Source organism: Trachurus japonicus, chromosome 4, assembly GCF_045865225.1.
Source record: "Trachurus japonicus isolate A0001 chromosome 4, Traja_1.0".
Taxonomy (NCBI): Eukaryota; Metazoa; Chordata; class Actinopteri; order Carangiformes; family Carangidae; genus Trachurus; species Trachurus japonicus.
The window spans coordinates 22994156-23021017 of record NC_140910.1 but is presented as its reverse complement, the minus strand read 5'-3'; the positions used below and the strand labels follow the sequence as shown (position 1 = coordinate 23021017).

The following is a 26862-nucleotide window of genomic DNA, read 5'->3' as shown; positions in this document are numbered from 1 at the left end:
CTATAATTTAAATTAAAGGTAGGTGCAAACTGTAGTGATAAATGAAGAAGAAGAGAGGGACCATGTGCATTGGGCATATTGCCACTTAGGTAATGTAATAAGCCATGCATTTGTTTGTCTGAGTTCTTCCAAGCGGATTCTGTTTCTGGCATATTGAAGGCTGGCTGATGGTAGAGGTCACTGCAGGACGATACATGCACATTTCTCCTGGAGGCTATGGGACATGCATGCATGGAACATTTTTAGTATTTTTTTATTACTAGTTTTCATGAAACTCCTCTGGGATTTTGAGGACTGTAGCCTACACGGGACTATAATAGCTACTGTCTGATCTGACTTATTCAAAGCTTTTGTATCTCTCATTAAGAAATTTCCCCAAAAGACAAATCCTAATTATGCTGAGGCCGCAATCTTGATACAATTATTAGACTAACACACTGGGTTGTTGTAAGGTGTGTGTGTGTGTATGTGTGCGTGTGGTGTCACCCAGCCCCCCTCCCCCGCCCTCCCTCTCTTTGTCCCTCCTCTGTAGTCGTCGGAGGAGCGCTCTCCATCTAGCCGCGCATCCTACTCCAGAGTACCGACAGGATGATCCGCCGCTGCACCGTCACCGACAACCTTCACTTCACTTTCACACTCACTTAACCCTTCACTCAGACCCCCGCACCACCCCCAATGCTTTGCCCTGCTCCTGAGATGCGATACCGCTGCACGATTTCCCGGACAATACCTTCATCTTCCGTCGCTCCTCGCTGATAGAGAGCATGCCCGACGCGGGGACGGCAGCGGCTGGCGCTGCAGCCGCGGCGGCCGCCGGTGGTGCGACCGCGGCCGGCGACGGCCCCGAGAGCTCCCGGCACCGACACCGAGCGCAGCAGGGAGACACGGAGAGGCCGGAGCCGGGCGCTGCCGCACCACAGACCTCCTCCGGTGTACTGGGTGAGTCTAGACTGCCTCTTTCCCCCTTCTGCACGATGCGGGTTTAGGAGGAGGAAACACAGAGGACAGGTGAACGTGATGCTGGGAAACGAGACGCGCACCGCACCGTCAGACACTGTTCTTTTGTCTCCACGAGGGCGTCCCGAAATCAACCAATTGATCAGACCTTAGGCCTGTGAAATGTGGCTTTGATTTATGTTGAATATTCGCATGGCGGCGGCTTTTCTTAATGACTGATGTGATGAACATCTCTAGAGGGAAATGGCCACATTTTGGCACAAACCAGTGTCCAGTTTTGACCTTATTCCCGGTCATTGTAGCCTGTGTTAGCCTATACCTGCCTACATGAACCACAGAACTGTTCCTCTGGGTAGTTGTTGTAGTCATTGCTGCTTTAGTTTCCCACAGCATCCTATGGGCTGCTCGTAGGCTATGATTGGCTGTTAGTTTTGTTTTATTAAAGGGCTTCCGTCCAGCTCTGTGCTGTGTTAAGTGTGAGATCTGCCAGCCTTTTTTTCTCCTGGTAACCAAATTTTCAATAACTTCATGATGTCATCCAGGGATTTCTAAACTACTGAGGCCAGAGTGGACCACTACAAGCTGCTGTCTACTTCCACTTTATTGCCTCAGTAGCAGTTGCCATGCAGGGCAGGTGCATGTTTCCTCAGTTTGATGAGGGTTAGGTCATAAAGGCTGCCCTCCTCATAATGATAGGCCCATATTTTGTTCCTGTGTGTGTGTGTGTGTGTGTGTGTGTGTGTGTGTGTGTGTGTGTGTGTGTTGTGTGGTTAATGCCTTCCTACGTTTTTGTTTTTCCTGTGTGATTACCTCGGGAGCTCTGAAATTGTGGCATTAATAAGAACAAACATGTTTTCTGTTGACACTCCATGACACTGATATGAATAGATGAATTGGCCGTATCATAGTTGTGTGTTGTTGGAAGAGGCTATTTTTTGCACGAGGGTATTTTTGGAACGGAGCACAATATTAGCCCGGGTGGAGAGAGAGCCTCAGCTGCCGAGCCAGGGTTGTTTTCCTGTGCTCCCTGCGAGTACTGCTGCAGAGTGATGCAGTGGGCTGTCAGCGGCTGAGCGCTCCTCTCCACACTTGGTCGAGGTAACCTGAGCAGGCTGCTGCTGACTGGCGGAGCAGCCTGATGTCATCCTTGTTGTGAGGCTGGCACCCAGTCCGGGTCCTTGAATGGGTTACAGGGTTGGTGGGTCAGCAAAGATGAGATGATGAGTTTAATTTTCTGCTGTTAATTTATTAGACACGGTGCTAGGGCAAAGAGAGGAGCTGGCAGTAGAAACCAGGCACAAACAGTCCAACGGTACCAGACTCTTAATCAATGGAGGTGAATCATATGCAGATTTGCATACTGACCATCAATACTTTTCTTATTGCTGACCGATCAAGTATTCATGCTGAAATCTGACATTATGACTGATCACATTCATGATATTCTTCCTTAATATTTTATCAGATTTGAAATGAGATTCTGGAAATGGTTTAGTATGGCTGCATGTGTTTTACATCTGTAACCTCGGATAACTTTGGTCTGTATTGAAAAGCATGTTTATATACTGCATATGTTAAAGTGCAGTGTTGATAAAGTGACGCTTTAAGAAAATGACCTCACACTCGCTCTATTCAAGTGCAAAAGTTAAAAAGCTGATAGTAGGTTATGCAGCTACATGATAGCCAACATTCATTAACTGCACACTAATCCACTTCAGTCACACACACACAAACACACACACACACACACACACTCCCAGGCTTTTGGACAGTGTCACTACAAGCTTCAGTCTCATGTGTGAGACTTTTCACACCCACATCTGGCAACCTGACTGCACCTCTAATCATTTAATGAATGCACACATATGTCACATCTAGTAGCAATGAAAACATGTGCAGTTGTACAGAGCCAAATCTGTCTGTGATAAAATAGAATAGAAAAGATAAAGAAAACACAGATGTAGCTACTATGTTTTTATGTTTTTAATATATTTGATATGTTTCCGCTCTGTGGCCAGTGCCCACCCATGCATCACGACCACCTACTTTGTGTTAAATTGCTGTGAGACCCAAATAGCACCTCCTTTCATTGCATTTTGTGTTGTTTTGTTTTTGACAGTGAATGTGTAAACCATAACAACTGACAGTAAGGGGCTGCATGGATCCCCAGACAATAAAGAAAATAAATTAACATCACTCAACATCGTGAGTATGGAAGCCGGGGCTGTGTATGAGAAATGTTGAGCACTGACTGTCTTGTCCTCTTCGCTCCCACTCGACTGTGTATTTTTCTTGCATGGGTCATGACAGAGGAATTGGGTGTGTGGACGTCAGTGGGATTACCATGATATCACATAACCACCCTCACACGTGTCTGTGTCAGTCAGCTCGCACAGCAACAGCACGCCAGGGTGATTTCTCCAAGTGGTTGAGATTTTGGTTGCAGCCTATGAGGATTTTCCTCACTGGAGGCTCGGGATGCTCGATTGTCTCCGTGCCTCCACCATATTTTCCTAATCCCCCTCCACAGTAGACTGGAATGACTTTGATCCTCTCAGCCATCTTCTTTTATAGCTCCAACACTCACCAGCCAGTGTTTCAAAGATTAATTAAGCGCCCATCATTAGAGAAAGCAATGTAAAACTCTCACCAATTAGTTTGCGTTCTCTCAGAGGACGGTGTTGATAAGATTCTGTGTTACAGAAATCAGGTCATGTAATTTGTGGTTGCTCAATCAGCCAGCGCAGAGGTTTAGGATTTAGGACATCTGTGGATGTATACGGCAAGATTCAGTCTTAGTTTGAAAAAGATATATATATAATAGCCTGCAGTCTGAAAATGTGTGTCTTTGCATACCTGTGAATCTGTTCTGATACTTCAAATATATTTTTACCTTTATTTTATATTTTTGCAGGGTTAAGAGTTTTGAATGTGCAGGAAATATGGAGCTTAATGACAACTGAATGGTTTCTGGCTTCAGGAGATTCTCCACAATACATCAGAAGGCAGTGTAATGTAGTATCATATGGGTGTGCTTAACAACAGCTATGACACTAACCCATAATTGCCTTTTGCACAACATTTCATGTCATTGTCTAATTGTAGTTTTTTAGCTCGGTATGTGCTACAGAATACAAATTAGGCTTCACTGCAGGAAACATGAAAGAGTCGACGGGCTTTGTATCTAAAATCAGTCTGAAGCTGGAGTTTGAAACACTTTTTGCACCCCTGTTCTGATCTGAAAGTGCAACTCTGGTTCTGAGACGGCGGTGAGATCTGAGGGGTCCATTTTTATCTATGTAAACTTATTTAAGTCCATCCTTGATGCTCGGCTTTAATAAATGCACTCCACATTCTGCAATATGGATGAGAAAAATGTATTAAGCAGAGATCTGCACTCATCCTTCGAATCTCGGCCAGGACTCTGCTCTGCTCTCGCTCGCACTGCCTCTTAAGCAAGTAGAATACCTCAGCTTTGCCTCAGACAGATTTAGTCAGGTTCAGTGTCACACAGGTTGCTTTAAATACAGCAGCGGAGGGACACTGATGAGAGGAAAAAAGCATAATGCTGAACTCAGAGACTCAAAGACAAACTCCTTTTTGCAGCAGCAGCAGCAGACAGATTGAGCCATTGGTTCTGTGCCCTCCCACAGCTTCATAAATGAAGGGGCTGATGAATGTAATGCAGTATGGTATAATGACAGCAGTGTGTTGTGCCTAATGACTCCAAACTTAATGTCTCTCTCTCTCTCTCTCTCTCTTTGGATCACACTTATTCATTGCCGGCTCCACAGGGATATATTTCCTGTTCTCCCCTTCTCCTTCTCTCCTCCGTCTGGAGTGAGTGCTCAGCTGCACATTAGCTGCATTAGTGATCGCAGGAAATCGCCTCACCGTGAGGTGACCTTGCTGTTAGTAATATTGGAGCTTTATTAACCTCCCCTGATCGGTCAAACACACAGCTGACAGATTACTGTGGTGAACCAGCCTTTGACTCGGAGATGACATTTCATGCTAGAATTAAGCGGACCATCAGGTTATGAAATGAAGTGGTCGGCTCTTTACTGCTTGAACACTTAATATTTATTACGAGCTACTTGGTTTAAAGTTGAGATGGTAACACAGTGAAGTGTCAGCTGGTTAGATGCTGGTAGACACTGCAGTTATTGCTGCAATCATTTTCATTGATTCGCCCTTGATGATATTTGTGTGACTGGCGTTCGTTTCATGGTCTGTTTGCGAGCTGAGTGGTTTTATTTGCTCATGCAAACCGCCCAATCTGATGTTGTTTATGCTGCATCTTATATTGCTGTGAGGATTAAGGCTGTATTGATTCAGTACTTCAGATTTGATTTTATAAGAATACGTTGAGTACCAGACGTAAATACTGTTTTTTTTTTTCCATCAATGCCAAAATTCTGTGTTTACAACATTAAGTCAGGGTCGGCCGAAGAGTTTTCAGTGCCTGAGGAATCTCTGGCCTGATGTTACCCTGCATAAAAATGATCAGCGAGTTGTGAGGTTGGATCCCAAGAGCTGCTATCTTGTGTTTATTCAGTAGTTTCAAGGAAATGTGTCTCACTTAAGATAATTTCAAAAACAAACTGAGAGCAGCACAATTTTGTTCCGTTTTGCGACGGATCCGTGTGGCCGCCACAAACCCCCTGTCCAACAGCTGAGCCCCTTTTTTTTTGTTGCCTGTTTTTTTTTTTTGGCTTTGTGGTTCCACATGCAATACTGTCACGCACATTCAGGGGATGGCACCGCTCCTGTAACTGTGCAGCTGTGAATGTCTATGTCCACAACCGTCGGACGAGGGATGTTTTTCAAAGTTCCAAACACTCCCCGAGTTGCGATAAACCATCTGCCTCGCAAGTGGTGATTCACTTGTCCTAGATTCTCAAGTTTTTAATGGCTTAATCATATCACCCATAATGCCTCTTTGCCTCCAGCCAACCATCTTCCAAATCCCCATTCAAGCCCTCTGGAAGTTTACACTTTTCCATTTATAGCCATGAAGATTATCAAACTGTAAGCAAAAAATGATAATGCACACTCCAGAGCTTAATGCATCTCAAGCACAGAGAGAGAGAGAGAGAGGGAGAGCTCCTGGTGTTGCCTGTCTCCCGCCTTGTGTGGAAGCAGTGACATGTCGCAGAGACCTTATCGCTGAGTTGAGGCTCCTTTCTCTGTGATCAAAGCAAAGTCAATAACCACCCTCCTCCAGTGTGTAACCGATATTGCATTCCTGAGGGGAAAAAAGTAGGATTGAAGTGCATCCGGTCACTCTGTCCTTAATACTCTTTGACTGTACTGACTAGGCCTGGATTTGGTTTCCTTTTTTCTTTTTTTTCTCCTTTTTTTTTGGGCAGTTGCTAAGCGAAGCCCGGAGAAATACAATGACCATGGCGAAGAATGCTGTTTTTAGCCTCAGTCGTGGGGAATTGCTCCACATTAGCCACTCTGCGGCCTCCGGAGAAGACTAAAGGGCTATGAAAGTGTAACGTACAACACATGGGGGAGAGAAGCTCTCTTCTCCTGCAGCTAATAACTTGAGTTATCATCCATGTCAGTGTTAGCACAGAGCCAGTCAATGATAAGCAAGGGGGTTTTAAACCTCCATCTGTCCACAGTAGGTCTTTGTCCTCACTATCATCCTTGTTTTCCTCCTTATAACTCCCCTGTGACTTGTTTTGTGGAGCCTTACTGTTTAGATTAGTTTGGTAGGTGGAGGTGTGCAATCAGTCCTCCTCATCTTCTCCTCATTACCCTCCATAGCCGGCTAAATGGCAAAGTTAAATAGAAAGCAGCATGATCTATTTGTTGGCAGTAACACACACACTCAAAAACACTGCAGCGAACTCTGATGACTTCATGCTTATATCGCTTTTCTCATTTATGTACTTGGCTCCGTGCTTTTATTTAGTTTGGTGAGAGTGGAGGACAGGAAGAGAGCTCATTTAGAGACAGAATACACACAGGTAGTGAAACTGAACATGTGCTACGAAGAGCTTGGAGAGCTTTATCACCACTTATGACTGCTTAAAGTGGAACTGCAAGACTGGTCGCTTTTCCTCTGTTTTGCTAACCCTCCGCCTGGCCATGTGCATTTATTTTTAACAAAACTGGCAAAAAATCAATACATGGAGCGATGGATAATGTTATATACTGTAACATATACAATGTTACAACGTGTATATTTGTGTAGTCTTATCTGTCATAAACAAAAGATTGCCGGTTACAGAGCGCATTTGTGTCGCGGTGCCAAGTACTACACTGATGTTGCAAGGTTGGTTTTCAGCCATGAGACGCCAGGTGGAAGGCAGAGCCTCCGTTCTCACTCGTAACAAGTCACAAGTCATGTAGTTAACTATTACAATTACTCTTTTTAGTTGAGGTAAAAATGTAGCATAGCCAGGGGAATAATCCTGCTTAGTTCCTCTTTAAAGCCGGTATAAAGTATCCCTCCAATTTGTATATTATTCAAAATAACTTCAATGTCAGAATTAAGATGTTGTTCATATTCAAACGATCCTGACCTCACTGTGATCAGTGAAAGAGGTGACGTTCCTTCGCTGTAGAGTAGCACTTTTTAAAATCCAGTTTTCCCTCTTTTATTTCTGTGTCATGTTTACACACTGAGTGAACTGTGCAAACCTCAAACTCAACTCTGCCAAAGGGAGATATTTTTTACTGTCTTGTGCATCATTTCATACAAATTTCCTGCTAATCCATGCAGCCTGACGAATTTGGTATCCTCGAAAACTGTGGGATCCTCACTGGAATTTAAAACAAAGTTCTGTGGGTTTAAACAAAGTCTGGGAGTGTACTGGCAGACAGCTGACCCACTGGGGCCCTAACCCTGACCCCTGGCTGCTGGGATGAAGAGCCTGGAGTGTGTCATTAGCAGCGAGGTATAGCTTCAGTTCTCCCTCTTCTCCTATCTTGTGTAGTTTTGGTTGTCATCCTTTGTTCCTTGTCTGAAAAGCCCCGTCAGGTCCTGTCTTTTGATAACACTTTTTGAATGTGGTGAAAGTCTGTCCACAGCTGAGCAGGAACATTTTGTTCCAGCTCGTATATTTGCGCATCGCCAATGTTGACTGATGAAAAAACTACAGGCCTTTTATTGTGGATCCCTCTCATATATTTTCTCTTGCCTTTAACCTGCTGTGTTTCCTGCACAGTCCACACCATCACGTGGAAAAGAAATGTACAGCAACATGCCTGTTTTCAAATTGGTCAGAAAATCATGGCACTGCTGTTCTTCTGTGTTATTCAATGTTTTTGCTCCTGCTCATTTCCCTTGGCAAAGTGCTATGAGGAAGCTGTGCAGTGTTTCTGATGATGCCTGAGGAAAATTTGCTGTCAAGGAAAATAAACTGCATTGCCACCGCCGCCATAACATCCATATTTGCATTTTGTGAGCGAAAGATCTCCAGTTTTTCCACTTTCCTCCTGATCTGTGTTTATTGAAGCATAGGAGTCAACAGCCTGTTGTTTGCGTGAAGGTCTTTGAGGGTGACTGTCTCCATTCACACGGAGAAAAGTAATTAATTTGCCTCTTTTTTTTTAAAACCTGATGAGGCTTCTCTGACTTAAAGAGGCAGTGGCTTTGAAAAACTGTGGATTCAGCTGCTCCAGTTGGGTTGGATTTGCCCAACCCTGCACTAGTTACAGATTAATCAGCCATAAACAAAACAGCTATGTTACATGCTTTGATGAAAAACCTTGTGCAGTTTGCTACATGTTGTGTGTTACTGACATTTCCCCTGTACAAGCCCTGAAGCTCAACAAATCAAGATGAAATGCTGCATTGATCTTCCTCAAGTTTCTTTTTTTGAAAGGCAACGAGAAATCGAAGCGGACTAATTAATAAATAAATGTCTTCCTCTGCTTGTCATTGAGCAGGGAGGAACGTTGTCGTAATGCACAATGATCACTGGTTCCTCTGGGCATTGATCTGACTTGGAGCCTCGCTCCCATCTATCCTGTCCAGGAATAGAATATCATACCACTGCACAGATCTGTTAGTCCAGCTCCATCAGACTGACCCACTGATAAATGCACCCCTCCATTATCCTCTCTTCCACAATTTGCATAGTGCAGTTTAATTTTGTATGCAAGAGGAAAAAAAAACCCAGTTCACCTGATGTTTATTGGGATGTCTCACCACACTAGAGTGCCATATTATGAGGAATATTATTATCAATGACCTCCAGAGACACTGGCGCTGGATCCTCTCAATTTTGATGAAAGCAGCCTCGTTCCTACGTTTCCTGCCATAATTCAATTAACCTCCACAGAATAGTGGGAGCAGAACTTGCCTGAGACTAAGGGCTGAGTCTGTCTGAAATGACAGCGAGGTTTGAGCCTGGCACAGTCAGTCAGATGTACAGTAACAGGGCTGCATTTGATGCTAATGCTCTCTGTTAAAGCTGCTTAAAAATGTATGAGTCTGTTTTCTCTGAACGCCTGAGTTGGTTGGTCCTCCATGTGACCCTGCGTGTGTGCTCTTTGTAAGAAAAACACTTGTGCCATAGTGATTAAATTTGCACTATAGTACAATGGGGCCCTCCCCTGTACCTGTTTTAGAGAAGAGTTTCAAGAAGTAGTGATACATTTTGGGGAACATTTATTTGCTTTTTTTGCCTCAAGGTGAATGAGTAGATATTAGGGGTGCAAGAAATTGATACACTGAAATATCGCGATATTTCGTTTCATAATACTGTATCGATATTCAGAAGCACTGTAATGATTTTTTATTAACCTGCAAGTATTCACCGCGGTGGTTCATTTTTGTGTTGCATTTAAATGTTAAACAGTTCATGCTCAAGAATTACCTAACTTAGCACCGTCAAAATGGAAAAAAATTACAATAAATCGTCTTGCTTGTAGTATTGCAATCGTAATATATTGCACCGTTGCCCCTGTATCGTGATACGTATCGTATTTCCAGATACCTGCCAATACATACCTCCATGGCTCTCACCAAAGGTAACAAAGTTCTCAGTAAGTGTAAGTCAGCGAAAGTGAATAAAAGTGTTTCCCAAAAGTGGCCCTTGTTGCTATTTCTATCGATTTTCTTTTTTTTAATCCCCAAAGTAGCATCAAAGCTGTCAAACAAACAAACGGTGTGGAGTTGCAGCCAGTGACCTTAAGTTCTCCCCAGACAACACAGAAATGACCACTTGTGTGTGTTCACATTGTTGCTGTGTGTAATCCGTGTCCCTTTGTTCTGCATGTTTATCAGAAAATCCTTTCTCCGCTCTGGCAGTTGCCCACTGCTCAACAAGGAGGTCTGTTCGCTCCACAAAGGCAGCTATTCACTCCACTATATTCATCATCACCACTCGCTTATTCATAATTCGTAATCCCCCCCCTCTCCCGAGCCTTGACAATGCTCAATTCAGCCAGTTAGATAACCAGTCTGTGGTTGTCTGAAGGAGTAGACTGCATCGACCGGGCATGAGAGGATTCATCACTGGCTTCCGTTCATAATTATTACCTGACAGAATAGCACACGGCATCGTTTTCCTCCTTTAACCCCAGCTCGATATGACAGCTGAATCCCTTCCTCTCACCCAAATTAACCAGCTAACCCAGAATGAACCACCGATTAGCCCAGTTGGCAGAAAGAAAGCGAGTGGGAAATGAAAGAGTCAGATTTAGCGACTTAAGTTTGGGGAAAGCAGGGAGACAAAAAAAAGTGATGTAAAAGAGAGAAAGAAGAACGTATGGGGAAAAGTCGTACTTGAACTATTCTGCTGTGGGAAGTGGGAACACTGTGGCTTTTTTCTTCCTACATCGTTTCTTGCCTTGTCCCTCCCTTGGCTCGGGGCCACGGGCGGCTCCGGTGTCACATGTAATCTTTGTTATTTTGAAGCCAAGGACGAGTCTCTATTATCCTCCCTGAGCCTGTTAATGAGAAAACCAGAGTCCTGACATCCACCAGCATTGACATCTCCATCCCATTTGTCACAAAGACAGAACAGACATCTCCTATCTCTTTCTTGTGGAAGAAAACACACTCCTAATCTCAATTGCATCACATATCTTAAAAACACATCTCGAGTAATGTTTTTTAGCCATGCAGCACTAACAGCGCGGCTCTGCAGATGCCAGGTCTGTCAGTCCACCACTTTCATCTGATTTGAAGTATGTCGAAACCTCTTTGATGCAGTGTCACAAAACTCACAATGTTTTTGTACAGTAAAGAAGTTCATGTTCTCCAGAGGATGACTCCTGCAGACTCGTGGATCACTCAACTATTAGCTACGTTGTTGCACCAAACTAAATATGGTGCAGACTAAGGATGAACTGTAATAAGTTTGGTTTTTGTTAAGCATTTTCTCTTAATTTTTCATTCAGTGCCATCATTGGGTCAAATTTTACATACTGATTTGTCACAACTACATTTTGTAATTCAGAGTCTGAGATATGAGGTATTCCCGGCAGCTGTGATATCGGATAATAACAATATTAAAATTCAACATCATTCATCTGATTTTAGAGGAGCTGAACTTTGTTTTGTATCTGAGTTTACTGCTCAACAAAACACTGCAAATATGTTACACAAAAAAAAGAGACGCCAATTTTGGGTAACCATATTTTAATAATACACTAACACACACTAAAGCTGCAGTCTTCAGAGGTTTCCCTGTTCTTCCCTTGTGCTATATGAATGCATCGTGCACATTCTCTTTAACATTTTAACTTTTAAACATCATCATAGCCTTAGCGCCTCTGACTTTGCTGTTAGTCTTGCTTTTCTTTCTTTTACTACTCTAATTTAGAGATACACTTAAATTGCCTTTGGAGGACAACACTGATGCTGTCCTATGTCTGTTATTAATTGGGATGAATCAATGTCATGCAGAGGCTGTCTCAGCAGGATTTATTAATGGCCGGAGAATGAGGTTTGTTAATTAGAAGCAGGCCTTATTATACAAGCTGATTGGGATTACAGTACAGCTTTGAAGCCAACTGGAAACCACTTCTGATTACATTGATTTCAAAAACGCAGAACACAGCTGGCTAACATCGAACCTTTGCTGTTCGTACCTCGCCTTTGAAAAGAAAAGTACAGCCTGATTGTTTACCTTGGTTTACCTTCAGATCTCTCAATGCCAGTATTTACCATTGAGACATCAGCGCTGCGTTGGCTCTGGTTTATTTCCCCCCTCTTCTTTGCCTCTGCCTAGTTTGAAGACATCATCCATAGAAGCAACACGAAGATGGCAAATACCTCTTGAGACAGTCTGAGTGTGAGGAGAGAGGAGAGAAAGAGATAAAAAAGAGAGTATGGAGAGAGGGAGAGACTGAAGGATTCTGCCTGGGGGGGGCTAGAAGAGAGGATTTTGAGAGAGAGAACGAGGCAGGGATGGTAGCGGCGAAAAAAGAGATATAAAGAGAGAGAGGGAGAGACTTATAGGGCTACGATGTGGAAGAGAGGAGCAGGCTGAGGTGGGGAAAAAAAGCAAAAGAGAGAAACAGGAGGAGTGCTGTGATGCAGTGGGAAGACTGGGCTTTCATATCATCTAGGACTCATCTGTCTGTGCAGCTGCCAGCCAAGGATGCAGTGTGCAGTTGGAGACGTTTGCACCTGATTTGGTGCCTTAATGTATGCAGACAGTGTGCATAAAAGCGAGGCGGCCATTACGACGAGCAATAAAGTGAGTCAGTGTTTGGAAGTTGGAGAAAGCAGGAGAGAGGAAATAAGTGGCATAAAGAGAAAGGGACAGATAAGAGGAGAGGAGGGTTATATGGTTTGTATTTTTTCCCCCTCGAGACACGTAGGCTGCTGTTGCAGAATCCACGGCTCGGTTCACATAATCTTCGCAGGTGGAACGGTCTGATTTGGTGTTTTATTTCAGACGTTTCCGCTGCATGATTTGATGACTCAGTGTGCGACCCGCTGTCACCCTCCTCTATACATACTGTATATACATTTGCAATGATGTGATGGTTTTGTGTTTCTGTTTGCATGTCTGTGTCTGAATCTCTATGTTGTGTGTGTGCGTGTGTGTGTTTGGGCATGGAGTCGGGCACAGCTTTGAGCAGGGCCCTGTTTGTCACTTGTATGTGTGTGTGTGTGCAGGATGGAGATGAGTCTAATTAAGGAAATTGTTGGGTGTTTGAACCTGATTAGGCTTCATGTCCCACTTACTGATGTAATCGTTCTAATAGGGTCATTTATATCATTCACACACTCGGTTGATGTGACAATGGACATGTTCTCTGCCTGTCCTATTGTTTGCGATCCGCCCTCTGTGCCTGTTGGGAGCTCTGTCCGTCTCTCCTTCTTTATTACTTCATGGCGGTGCTGTGTTTGTGTCTGTCTATGTCTCGCTCTGTAAGACTGTAAAAAATAAATCAGTGAAAATGACTCACTGCTGTAGAGATACCATCCCTGCTCTGGTGTCCAAAACTCACTACTACCTGGTTTATGTAGCAAAGGTATCTTTTTTTGCTAGAGGTGCATTTGGAGAGACAAATCCTCAGCTTTATATCTGTTGGTAAATCTGCAGTGCAGGCCTCAGAAAGTCAAAGAGGGAAACATTTTGTCTCTAGTGTGCGAGCAAGTGTTTAGAGCTGCTCCACGACAGGCAGCAAAGGAAAAGTATTTTAGTCCTTTTGTTTATTTTTACCTGAAGTGAACCCGAAGTTGAAGAGATAAAAAATCTCATCCGCCTTTGCTGTTCTGTCTGTGTCGGGCGCAAATCTTTTTTTGTTTCACTTTAAAGATGCGTGCTGCAAACCATAAAGCCCTCACTGTGCTCATCACTGAATCTTGCGGGTCATCACGTTTTTTCCTTCTGTTGCACACAATACTGCATCAGACTTTCACTTGTGCACCATATCTCCAGGAATCACATTAGTCTGTAGGTCCTGAGACTCTGTCACACAAAACGCTGCCTGCTACTCAGTTATACAGTAGTTGAGGTCTTTTCTTCATCGTCTTATCAGTTTTTGGAGACTGATGCATTTTCATCTATATAATAGGAATAAAGAGACACTAAACAGGCTAAAGAGAGCATTTACTTATATTTATTTTGATATTTCAGGTATTGCTCAAACAATACTCCTATGTTAAAGGATCCATTAAGCTAATTCATGAGTCACGGCTTGCCCTCATCCATCCGCAAATCACTGCACATAGCCCATGACCCCCACCACCCCTAACATCCGTACTTTACCCTCCTCCCCTCTGGTCGAAGGTTCAGTCAACTGTCCCGCAGAACAACCCACTTCTGCAAAAGCTTTGTCCCCTTTGCCATTACAGCTCTAAACAGCAGGCGGTAGATGTGCCGGTTTTTGTTTTAGTTTAGTTTAGTTTATTGGTTTAAATATACAGAGACAATGCACATTAATAAACATTTCTGTAAACATGCCGGTTTAGCTAAGTTGGCTAATTTTCAACCGTAGTCTCTGGGGCAGGTGAATTGAGCACTACAGTCAAAGAGGGAAACATTTTGTGTTTTGTTCATTTGTATATTATAAATTTTTTCTGGTGCTGGATGTGTGTTGGTGTCTTTGTCTGGAGCAGAACTGTGAAAATGAATTTCCCCTCAGGGACACAAAATCATGAATCTGAATCAGAAGCACAAGATGTCTGTTTGTACTATTCAGAGCTATAAACCTCAGCTGAAAGTGTCAACAATGTCACCGACCTGTTTGACATTACCGGCTCCAACATATATTCAACAAACTTGAGTTCCCAAAGATTCAGCAGAAAACTTTAAACAACCTCTACCTGACTGAGTAAAAATCTTCAAAGCTGACCCAAAGCCGCTCCAGCCGAGCATAAAGAGCAGCCAGTTATCAAACACACTCGCACAGCCAGCGAAGACAGTGAGTGCATCATCAAGTCTTTCCTTAAGTGTCTTTGACCTTCATTTTTAGTGCTTCGCCTGAGTTTCATCACTGACTTGCACCCTATTAATCTCCTACTTTTTTATATCTCAGACTCACACACTTGCACATAGACAAATACCTGCACAGTCACACACACACACACACACTCACACACTCACATAGTAAACACCCCACAGATATGCTTCAGAGAGCGACTCAGATCAGAGAAAGAAACTCTGCATGTTACGGCGGTCTGGCTGCTGTCTGATAAGCTTTAGCCCTGGAACAGGCGTCTCGCTGCGAAGGCCGTGAGTAATACAGGCTTTATCTGTATCACCCCTAGTCCTGGGCCAACCTGCTCTACACCACCCTGATTTCTGTTACGGCGGGCCCAAAAGGGGCATTCAAACACGAAAAATTCAGATTTTTGCCAACATAAACAACTTAGGGGATCCGTTTCTTGTGTAGTTGCTATAGTACAGTATGTGCAAAGATATAACACAGATGGATAAAACTGTACCTCGACTTAAAATCAACCTGTAGAGGATGGTAATCCACAATACACTTCATGTACTAATCATCTGACACTCTGTTCATGGTGAGTGTTAATGAGGTAAAATAAGGTGAAAGCTGTTAATGCCCATTGATTATCCTTGTTAAATGAGATGGAGAGAGGATTGTAACTATATAACTCAAAATGAGCAAAGAGGCGCCCCTGATATTGTGAGTTTTCACCGCACAGCTTAAGTGGGAACATCTATAATCAATATTTTTGTGATAACAATAGATCACATGATTACAGGAACACGGAAGAGGTCGTTTGTAGTGAGGTACCGCAGCTGACTCTGCACTCTCCCTCAGCTATGAAGAGCTTTCCAGCTTTTTTTTATCTCTTTTTATTTATTTTTTGGGTTGTTTTTTTTCGAGCCTGCGAGTTTACTCCTCTGACTCACTGTCACCGCCCTGATCGGTGTCATCTCCAGGATGCAGCAGGCGTCTGCACACCACTTCACAGAAAATGACAACAATATTTTCCATGGAAGCTGAGAGGTTGTTTCGTTTGTGCAGTGCAAAAACACGCTCTTACGCAGACATGGAGGCACCAATCTGCCACACTGGCCTTATCTTTGATGTACGGAAGAGGATTAGGACCACATCTGAAATTTTTTTGAAGTAATTCCTTGAATAAAGTCAAAATTCTTGGAAAGAAATTTGAAGTGTGGACTTAATCCTTTTCCTACAGAGCTGTGATGTCTTGATGGACAGTGTGTGAACTGCCATTTATGTTCATTGACACAACAAACACACACACACACACACATGCATGCATACCATCTGAGCACACGGTCACAGAGCTTATAAATCAAAGTACTGTGGAGGTGTTGGGCCCAATCTGCTGGCTGGTCCAGGACTGTGTGTGTCTATGTGTGTGTGTGTTTGTGTGTGTTGCCCTTAGCAAAGAATACAGGACTCATTAGAATTGCTGTCATGTCGCAGCTCTGCCTGCAGCCAAAGCACAGCAGAGCGTCCAGTCACATTTCAGTGTCTAGAAGTACCACTCAAGATAAAAAAAAAAATCCCAAATACCTTTTTTCTGTTTCCTGCTTGACGGCGTCGTGATGATTGAAAATGTTTTTCAGAAGGGAAGAGCGGTGTGGAACCAGATAAAGTTGTCACAACCTGTTTGTAAGTACTGAAGAGACATCCTTTAAATAGTAATGCTACATCCAAGTCAAGTTGTGTTCAGCTGCTCTGACATGTTTTGAGTCATCTTGACAGAAAATATCATCTTCAACAAAAATACTGTACTGTATGTTGATAGTTGGATTCTTAGAAGAGTTTGACAAGTCCTTAGATACAGTACCCTGGGTAAGTCTTTTATCGTGCTGTGTCGTCTCTGTGTCTGTTATTTGTAGTTTTGTTACACAGAACATTTTTGGTGCAGACTTGGAACAAACCAAGCGAGATGAGGATGTAAAAAGTGCAATATTTGCAGATAAAATATTGCTCGAATATGATTATGGAAAAAATATAAATTATATAATTACACAAAATTAACAAAGAACATACTAAAAGGTGACAAATGTGACTTCTGTGCAGCATTTAACTGCTTCTATCAGATAATACTGTAAAGTTGCTTTGTGTCACCACACAAAGCAACATCAGCATTCATTCTGGCCATGCGATTGATGCCAACTCGACATTCACTCTCCTTTTTAGCTGCTTTTTGTCTCTCAACCAACTCCTGAGAAAAACATCAGTCTCCTTATCAGGTAAATACCTCACTCAGTTTAATAGCTGGTAGCCGACTTTGCCATTTCATACAGGACAGGCATCTCCATTCTGTATATTTACAATGAAAACTGAAACAGCTGAAAACTGCTGGCTGGCAATAAGATGGAGAGAGTTTACAGGCCGGCCAAAAACCAAAACAGACACCCAGCGTGTGCTACAGTACAAGACTGTACAGCTGCAGGGTACTACAGAATTAGAGGAGAAATCTCTGTGGGTTCATCACTAGAAATTACTCTCTTCGATCACACTACATAAAAGTATAGAGTTAATGGCATAGATACTATGCTACATCTGTATGTTGCACACTGATGCTTTAATGTGCATACACATATGTAAACATGGAAATACAATTACATTCTGTGAAAAGCACCGACGGCCTGGGCTTGTTTCTGGGAATCTCCGCTCGGTCCCTCTCTGTCACCGCTGTGCTTCCAGGAAGTAAAAGGGACACACTGATGCCTTTATGTGACAGGTGTTTATTGGCTGCACAGAACAGGGATGCAGGGTGATTACATCATGCTACTGTAGGAGTGGTTAAATTTACAGCCTGCCATGGCTCTGACCTTCATGAGTGTGGATGTGTGTGCATTCACGGTTGTAAACCATATTAGCAGCAACAAAACCAGCAATTGGATCGACAGTAGCAGCGTTGTTTGTGTCATTTTCCCCCGAGTCTTTCAGTGGTGTCTCAAAAATATAGAAATATATGAATGTGATGAAGGTTGTGATACTACAGTAAATGTATCTGTGTGGTAGTGGCCCACTTTCTACCTCCTCTCGCCACGCCTCAGCGATCACAGGCCTGTTGTGGGACGGGCCGCTGTCGTTGTTATTCAGGACCCAGGAAACGGCTCCTACAGAACAAACGGTCCTCTGACAGCTGAGCGGTGTCCGGGTTCACACTGGTTACAGAGTCGCTCAGTCCTGCTGAAACTGTTGGCACCGCTGAACTACATATCAGTGGGAATATGAGACTCTAGAGGGTCAGTGACAGATAAATGAGGTGTGAAGATCCGGGAGTTGTCTTGGAAAATCTAATTTTTCCATGACGTATCAGCGTCCACTCTCAGAGGACATGCAGTATGTATATATACTGTGCATTGTTTACCCACAGTCTGCTGCATTAAGGGGCAGACTGTGTTATAATGTGGCATTACTGTTTGGCTTCAGTGGAGCTATTTTGGGAACTGCTGTTGACTTCAGGAATAGAGACAAGGTAATTCAACACGAGCGCTGACTACACACGTCTGTATGTTCAATAGACTTGAAACTTTTACCTATTGTGCTGTGAAACCTGAAGAGTGATCTTTTATTATTGAAGCTTTGTATGTATGCACCCCTCACAGCACAGTGGAGTGGCTGCAGTAACGTGTTGAGATGATTGATATAAGTGTCTGTGTATGTGTGTGTGTGTGTGTGTGTGTGTGTGTGTGTGTGTGTGTGTGTCTGTGTGTGCAGTGCAGACAATGTGTGGCTTCTGGCCCCGGCAGGGCACGATTAGGTCTGTCAGTGTCGTGTTGAGAGGTGAAGGGGGTGTGACATTTAAATCTGTCCCGTCGAGAAGGACGACTTTGTGTGAGTGTGTGTGCGCTGGGGCAGCAGGGGTAAGATTTTTGGAGGAGGTGGGGGGTTTTCGCAAAATGTTAGAAATGTCATTGCTCTTTATGCTGTTCCACTTTGAAAAGGTGACTCTCTCCCTCTCTCCCCATCTCTCTCCCTCTCTCTCTCTCTGTCTTTCAGATAAGTTGTTTGGAAAGCGGCTGCTGCAGGCTGGGAGACACATCATGTCTCATAAGTCTTGGATGAAAACCGTGCCCACGGAGAACTGTGATGTCCTCATGACTTTTGCAGGTCAAGCGCTCAACACACACAACACATGTTTGTAAAATGTTTTCATGTGAGGAGGTCACTGACAGCCCCAGGCCTGAACCCCAACCATAGCTGTGTAATACATCTACAGGCCTGCGGTGAAGCATCATAACAATATAATGTGATTATTTATTAATGAGATAATTGTTTTGTCTGTGTGCAAATATTTGGGTTAGGTTTAGGCAGATTTTCTACACTAGATATATTAGGGTTAGTGACACTTGATTGGATAAAACAAAAAAAATGCTGAAGATTAAAAACTATGCATCCCTAAAACAAAAATACAGATCACAATTTGCCAGAGCCGAAGGAGCCACATTCAAATTGTTTTGTTTTGTTTTGTTCAACTAACAGTCCAAAGCTTAAAGTGGATCAGTGAACTATCTATTAAGGAAAAGAAAAAGGCTAATCCTCCACCTCCACTGGGAATCTGGAGCAGCTTACACTGGGCGTTTTATTGCTTGAAAAGTGACTCAAACAAAAAACAGAATGGCTGCAGGATAATTCTCTGTCCAGTTAATGAACAGTTTCAGTGCTGGTAAACATTTAATACAGAGAATTAACCCTGAAACCGGATTATAAAGGAGTAAGGGCAGACTGTAATGTCCTAACCTTCCAGCCTTTTTCACTCTCAAGGTCTAAATATTGTTCCTTAGAGAGACAGGGCACACTCCGACTGCTTTTTATTCCTTTAATCCCCTTCATTTAAATGTTTTATAGATTATTATCTGTCTCTTAAACCCCCAGCAGCAGAGAGTTTTCTCAGAATCAATAGCATTACACTCCAATAACAAAAAGGATGATTATTATATTGCTGTATATTATATTCAGCTCTCCCAGCCACAGCCTAAAGATTATAGTAGTAGTTCTCTGATCGGCTTCTTTGAACCAGTTAAGAAAGCGGAGATGAGAAGTCAGTCTCCAGCGTTTCGAGTGTGTGACACTTCACCTCCAGCTGCTGCTCAGGAATAAATAGTACAAGACTGTGGGAGTACTCAGCAGCTCCAGTGTGTACAGAGATGTGTGGGTACGGTTGGGGAAAAAAAATGTATTTTTGTTTTTCGTTTCCTGCTACAGACACTACAGATGACCACACGTTGCTATGGCTACTGAACCACATCCGGCTGGGAATCCCAGAGCTCATCATCCAAATTCGACATCATAAGCACACACGGGTCTACGCGTTCTTCGTCACTGCTACATATGAAAAGTAAGAGGACCAACAACAACAGTTATTTCATTTATTTATTTAAAATGTTTTTTTATTGAGTTTTCAAAAAAAACTATTGAGAAACACAAAACAACTGGAACTGACAAAGAGCCAAAAGACACAGTTGCATACATGGATACAATCTCCTTTGTGCATCGGATATGATGTACATACGTACATACTTCATAGACACTAGTTTTTAATTTATTTGGTCTGATCTGTTATTCACTTAATCGTATGCGTTAAAGACGTTCATTGCAGTTTTCCTAGAGCGCAGGGGGGAGAAAAACATCTGAAGTAGATGGAACAAGTAAATGTTTTAGAACTTAACCCGATAAATTATTCAAAACTGCAATTAATTGATCAGATTCGCTCTAATTGAGAGCCAGAAACATAAAAAAGGGATCAAAAACAAGCACATTACCAAAGATCTCGACCTATCCCCCCACCCCCAATCATAGTAAGTAGTCTGTACACGTATGAAAATAACCTACAGTGTGATTTCTGCGATGTTGCCATCACCCACTACAGGTAGGGTTGTCACTGTAGCTGTGTGAGCGAATTATCCCGTCACCCTGGACAGAAGAGACAGGAAGGCTACAGCTGTAACTTTCCTCCACTGAGACAAGAAATGAATAACCGTGGTGATGAATAATGCAGCGTATCGTTTCCTTGAGTAGTTTGAGGTTTGGTCTATTTTAAATGCTACCACTGGAGTTACAAAAATATCCCTGTTGTTCCGCGCTGGTGTAAAAATTATACCTTCATTTATCATGGTTTTATATTTAGCTGCAGCTATAGTAGGCACAGCAGTTTAGCTCATACACAGTGACCCATTAGTGAGGCTGTCGCGATGCCTGGTGTTATCAGCAACACTGCTCTTCTTCTGCTGCTGCAGGTTATTTAAAGTTTCGCAGAAGGTTGGAGTCGAGCTAAACGGTATGGATCGTACTCGCTCTGATTACGCTGTCCAGACACAGTCTCTTGTTTTGAAAGAATCTCCCTCAGGGGAATGTGCGGACGAGCTCGGGGGTCATTTTAATCTCAGCGATGACTTTGGTGTATAAATACTGAGAAATACGATCCAGCAGATCAGGGGAGCACTGGTCGTTCCATACCGTATTTCACCGCTTGACAAATGTCGAGTCCTCTCTGCTGACTGTGCATTTAGCTTATACATTAGAATAAAATAAAATAAAAGTGAGTCTACACAAAACCTTTTTGCCCATTAATGGATTGGAATTGGAGAAATGACCAGAAGGAAAGACAAAAGAAACACAGAGAGAGAGAGAGAGAGAGAGAGAGAGTAAATGAAAAAGAGAAGGATGGAGGAGCAGAAAGGAAAAGGAAAGAGAGAGGAGAGGAGAGGAGAGGAGAGGAGAGGAGAGGAGAGGTGATGTGGTGGGAGGATGGCGAGAGTGCTTTCTGAAACTGTGCCAGTGGGTTTTTAAAGAAATGCTCAAGGAAAAAAAATGATTCCTGTGTGACATGAAACCACCCCCCACTTCTCTCTCTCTCTCTCTCTCCACACACACACACATACACACACACACACACACACACCTACTGTTGGATGGGATGACCTACATTTTCCACGACAGAAACGATAACCCAGAAAACACACCGTCCTCTCACCTTGGGTAGTCGTTCCCTTTGCGTACTGAAAACACAGTGAGAGTTTTCCTCCCCTTTATTGGCCGGTGTGAGAATAGCAGGTTCTCCAGGTGCGTCATCTACTGCACGCACCGTTGTGTTTTTATTTTGATAAGGTCTGCAGCAGCAGCAGCAGCAGCAGCAGCAGCAGCAGCAGCAGCAGCAGCAGCATTGTTCTCTCCCCTATGTGCTGTGTTTTTGAAAGGGCTCGGTAACCAGTGCAGAAATTCAGTGCTGTGAAACGGAGATGAGACCAGCATCTGAACAGCTGGAGACGTGCGTTTGGTGCTGTTTTTGTTTGTTTGTTTTATTTTCAGAACGGCTCCATTTGTTGTTTTGAGGAAAAACTCGAGCAGAAAACACAGTTTTGGCAATTAGCATACCTGGTGTGACATCCTCTATTCCTCACCTTATATCCAACCCATTACTCATTCCTCAGCTCTGACTGGGCAGTTTTCAGCATGTCGGCCTGTTCTGCTGAGTTTCTACATTACACCTGATAGATACTTTGCTAAATTAGCATAAACCTTATGTGCAGCGCTCCCCCCTCAGCAGTTTGCTGCTCCTTCACAAGGTTGGCTTTGTCCACACATTGCTTTTGACTGCATTGCCAAATTAAGACTGCTTATATTTAGCCAGAGAATGGAAAAGGCAATAAAGTTTTTGATTAGATAAAAAAAAGGGGGGGGATCTCATTACGATTCTTGGCAGCTGCAGAAGCTGCACACCCCTGAAAGGGCCTGTAGTTATTAGCTTAGATTACTAAACAGTTGGTTTCAATAGATACAGCGTTGTTTTTCTTCCGACAAGGACTTTTATTGTGATAGCGCTGCACACTAAGCAGTATTCAGAAGCACGCACCTCGCGTTTCTCCTGCAATCCATCATAGTGCTGAACATACTTCGCTGTCCTGCTCCTCAAAGTGCCCGGAGCTGCATGATGGATGGATGTTACGGGCCCACCAAGGCTGGATTCCTCTACGTGTGTGTGTGTGTGTGTGTGTGTGTGTGTGTGTATACATGCACATGTAGAGAGAGAAAGAGAGAGAGAGAGGTGAGCTGTCAGCCTGTGGGGAACAGAGGGCGTGGTGCTGCATTATTACTGCGATTTCAGCACAAAGCCGCTGGGAAGGACGGCGGGAGAGGAGAAAGGAAGGATGGGATAAAGGAGGAGGTGGAGTCTGGGGGCGTGGGGGCAAAGGAGAGGACTCTGGGAGATAAAAGGATGAAGAGTGAAGGGAGGAGGGAAGAGAGGCAGGAGGATGGAGAGGATGCAGGGGAGAGGAGACACATTGGCTGGAGAGGAGGAGGAGGAGGAGGAAGAGAGGAGACATGGAGGAGGGGCTGATGGGAAATGAGAAGATGAGAGAGAGAGAGTGATGAGGTTAAGACATTAGAGGAGAGTTGAGCTGACTTTAATACTACAAGGGTTCGTTCATCTTTGCTGGTTTCTATGGAAAACAATAAAAGTCAAATAACTGTAATTATTTAGAGTAACATAGCTTAGTAAATAATTCTTTTTTGACAAATTGATCAATGGCTTTATTCTTTCTAGTTAATTCCAGAGAACGAGATTACATTTTAAAATTGCTTGTATCGTCCAACCATCAGTCAAAAGCCCCAAACAATAGATTTTTGATGATATAAAACAAAAAACAAATGAATTTCAAAGTTGGAACAAGATAATATTTAGAATTTTTTGCTTTATAGAGAATAATCGATTATCAAAATCGCTGTTTATTAATAATGTCAATAATAAACAGGAAAGGTTGGATCCTAGGCTCATAGTCAAAGAACAATATTATTAAAAATTGATTATTTTCTTACAAAGATCCACAGTCAAGCAGGAGAGCCCCAGTAGACCAGAATGCATTGCTTTCTACAAGAGATGACCTGAATACCGGGCATGACTGCATCCTCTTGTCAGCTGGGAAAATAACACACTCGTGCTGTTTGCCTGCAATCACTATCAATACTATAGTGCTCTCTCCACCTACATGCTGAACGGTGGAACTGTCAGCCGAGTGCAGCAGCTTCACTTTATATTTATCTGTGGGTTATTTTGAAGAGAATCATTGATGCAAACATCAAGCGGAGGTAAAGAACAGAAAACTTGAGTTTACGTTTTCTGTCCTGCAGTTTGTTGCGGGGCGCTGAGGAGATGGGACTGAGAAAAGCAGTGAAGCCCGAGTTTGGAGGAGGAACGCGAAGCTTCTCCTGTGAGGAAGACTACATCTACGAGAACATCGAGAGCGAGTTGTGCTTCTTCACCTCACAGGTCAGAGTCATTCACACACATTTTCTTTTATCATTGTATTTGTGTATTTATTTATCCTTTGTTATTTTAACTACTTACATTTCTATCATTATTTAAGTGCTTCAACTATTTGCCTTTTTCTGCCTTTTTTTTTTTAACTTTAAAGCACTTACTGGTATAATTGCATTTTGATTTGTATGAAAGGTGGTCTATGCATAAAGCTTGATTGATAAATTGATGGATTCCCTGACTTGCCCCTCTTGTTTGGTTCAGGAGAGGCAGAGCATCATTAAGTACTGGCTGGACAATCTACGTGCCAAACATGGGGAGGTGCTTCATAATATCAACTTCCTGGAGGGCCAGCCAATCAGTAAGCTGCTTCTCTTTATCATAACAGTGTGATGAGACAACCTGATGACATTTCCCCGACAGGCTTTTTAATGAAATCATGTCTCAGACGTGATGGATCTCATAGTTTACTGGAGCTGATAGTTTTAGTTTTGTCTTTATACACTGAGTAACTCTGCGGTTCTCTCTGTTCCTCTCTTTGCATAAATTGAATTTATAGTAATAATTTTTTATTCTCTGCAGTCCCGGAGCTGAGTGCGCGAGGTGTGATCCAGCAGGTGTTTCCTCTGCATGAACAGAGGATCCTCAGTCAACTGATGAAGTCCTGGGTTCAGGCTGTTTGTGAGAAACAGCCTTTAGGTCAGTACAATCAAAACACAACTGGAGACGCACATTAAAATTGATATATAGTACCACCACTAATCTGCATGTACACTCACTAAATATTTTTAACATTTTCACTCGTATGATCGTATTCAGTCTGATTTCTGCTTTTCATTTGTACTTACACAGATGATATCTGTGACTACTTTGGGGTGAAGATTGCCATGTATTTTGCCTGGTTGGGTTTCTACACCACTTCCATGTTGTATCCTGCTGTGATCGGCTTTGTGCTGTGGATGCTCACAGAGTCGGATCAGGTGAGGAGAAATTCTGTTTTTTTTTTTTTGCTTTCTGAAAAATCACAATTCCAGTCCAGATCACAGCGTTGAAGATCTACTGTATGTGTTTGTGTCTTGGGGGTGGTTTCAGACCAGCCGTGACATCTGCTGTGTGGTGTTTGCACTATTCAACGTGGTGTGGGCCACTCTGTTCCTGGAGCGGTGGAAGAGGAGGGGGGCCGAGCTGGCTTACAAATGGGGCACTCTGGACACGCCCGCTGAATCCTTAGAGGAACCACGGCCTCAGTTCAGGGTGAGAGAGTCTGGAGCCTCCAGTCCTTCTGATGTCGTCTTCCCCTCTTCTCTTTCAAGCCTTTTCACTCTCTCTCTCTCTCTCTCTCGCTTTCTTTGGGCAGGGAGTCAAGCGCTGTAGTCCCATTACAGGATGTGAGGAGTTCTACTATCCTCCGTGGCGGAGGCGTGTCTTCAGGTGGCTGGTCAGCCTGCCCATCTGTATCCTCTGTCTCTGTTTTGTCTTCCTGGTCATGCTCATCTGCTTTGAGCTGCAGGTCAGTCAGCTGCCAGCCTCAGTTTTTGTGGTCATAATCACTTCTCCACGCATCTGTTCTTTGCTGAGGGTTGAATTGTCTTGTTGTACTGTTGGTGATAAATGTGTCTCTGCAGGAATTTGTGATGGGGATCAAGGAAATGCCTCGGCTAGCTCGCTTCATCCCCAAAATTATGCTAGCTATCACTGTGACTGCATGTGACGAGGTGTACAGGAAAATTGCCTGCTGGCTCAACGACATGGGTAAGAATCCGGCCTGCAATCTGCATTCACTTTCAGAGCAGAGCAGCCCTTTTAGAAGATAATAACCAATAAAAATGCGGGTTAACGCTTGTAATTGATCTGCTGTAAACTCTAATTAGTAGTATACTTTTAATTTTACAGTGTATTATATTGTTTATGAGTGAATCCAGATGTTCAATAAGAGATAATTTCTACTCCACAGAAAACTATAGACTCCAGAGTGCCTATGAGAAAAATCTCATCATCAAAATGGTTCTTGTGAGTGCCTCTTCGTTACATAATATCTAAAATTCCCATGTCAATTTAGACTCTTATTATTTTTCAGACGACTCCTTTCATAATTGTCTTCTTAATGACGCTTGGCTTTTCCTTCTCTTGCAGTTTCAGTTTGTAAATTCTTATCTCAGCCTTTTTTACATTGGATTCTACCTCAAAGACATGGAGCGCCTGAAAGAGGTAGGCAGCACCTTCGCTCTAATGTTTTCCGCTGTCACGCATTTGCCTCAGAGATTCTCCTGGCTTCCAACGTGTGTTTGTTTGTTTGTTGCAGTCTCCCACCCTTAAACACTTTGCTTTCTCTGCTTACATCCATTGATTTCCATAACCATCCATCCACACATCCATCCATTTGTCCATCTGTGGAAGATGCTGCTGGTCTTGTCTCTGTTAAGGAGTCTGCAGCGGCAGATCCGGGTGAATGTGCTGCCTTCCCTCTTCATCAAGATCCAGATGCTTGTGGGCTCTGTGCCCCGGTCGCCCAGGGCTTTACTCAGGTCTAAAGTATGACCCCTGTTCATCCTCTGGGTCGGAGGTCCAAGGTCCATTTCTGACCACCTCTGTCATGCCTTTGCATGCCACGCTTGAACCACACAATGCACTAGCAGCCTGCATTTTGATTGTTACATTCTGATAAGAGTTTGCAACTTTGGTGGTTTCCATGGTTTCATAATTGTTGGTACAGTAAAGGATCACATCTCTCTCAGCAGCATCAAAGTTTAAAAGTTAAT

At 43.2% G+C, this 26862-nt stretch overlaps 1 protein-coding gene across 3 annotated transcripts in view; it reads left to right on the top strand.

Moving 5' to 3' along the window:
* Window positions 1-527: 527 nt before the first annotated feature.
* ano8b (anoctamin 8b) overlaps window positions 528-26862 on the top strand; it is a 37043-nt gene continuing 10708 nt past the window's right edge. Inside the window, exons 1-13 of one of the 3 annotated variants that reach the window (XM_085774782.1) lie at window positions 528-939; window positions 18847-18957; window positions 20053-20185; window positions 23977-24115; window positions 24368-24464; window positions 24686-24802; window positions 24956-25083; window positions 25196-25357; window positions 25461-25613; window positions 25729-25855; window positions 26058-26113; window positions 26237-26311; window positions 26501-26635. In XM_085774782.1, the coding sequence (XP_085630908.1) occupies window positions 765-939; window positions 18847-18957; window positions 20053-20185; window positions 23977-24115; window positions 24368-24464; window positions 24686-24802; window positions 24956-25083; window positions 25196-25357; window positions 25461-25613; window positions 25729-25855; window positions 26058-26113; window positions 26237-26311; window positions 26501-26635 (1608 nt within the window). In that variant the 5' untranslated portion in view covers window positions 528-764. Of the gene's footprint in view, window positions 940-16415; window positions 16498-18846; window positions 18958-20052; window positions 20186-23976; window positions 24116-24367; window positions 24465-24685; window positions 24803-24955; window positions 25084-25195; window positions 25358-25460; window positions 25614-25728; window positions 25856-26057; window positions 26114-26236; window positions 26312-26500; window positions 26636-26862 lie in introns of those variants that run through there. The other 2 variants (XM_085774783.1, XM_085774784.1) reach the window with 2 other exon arrangements.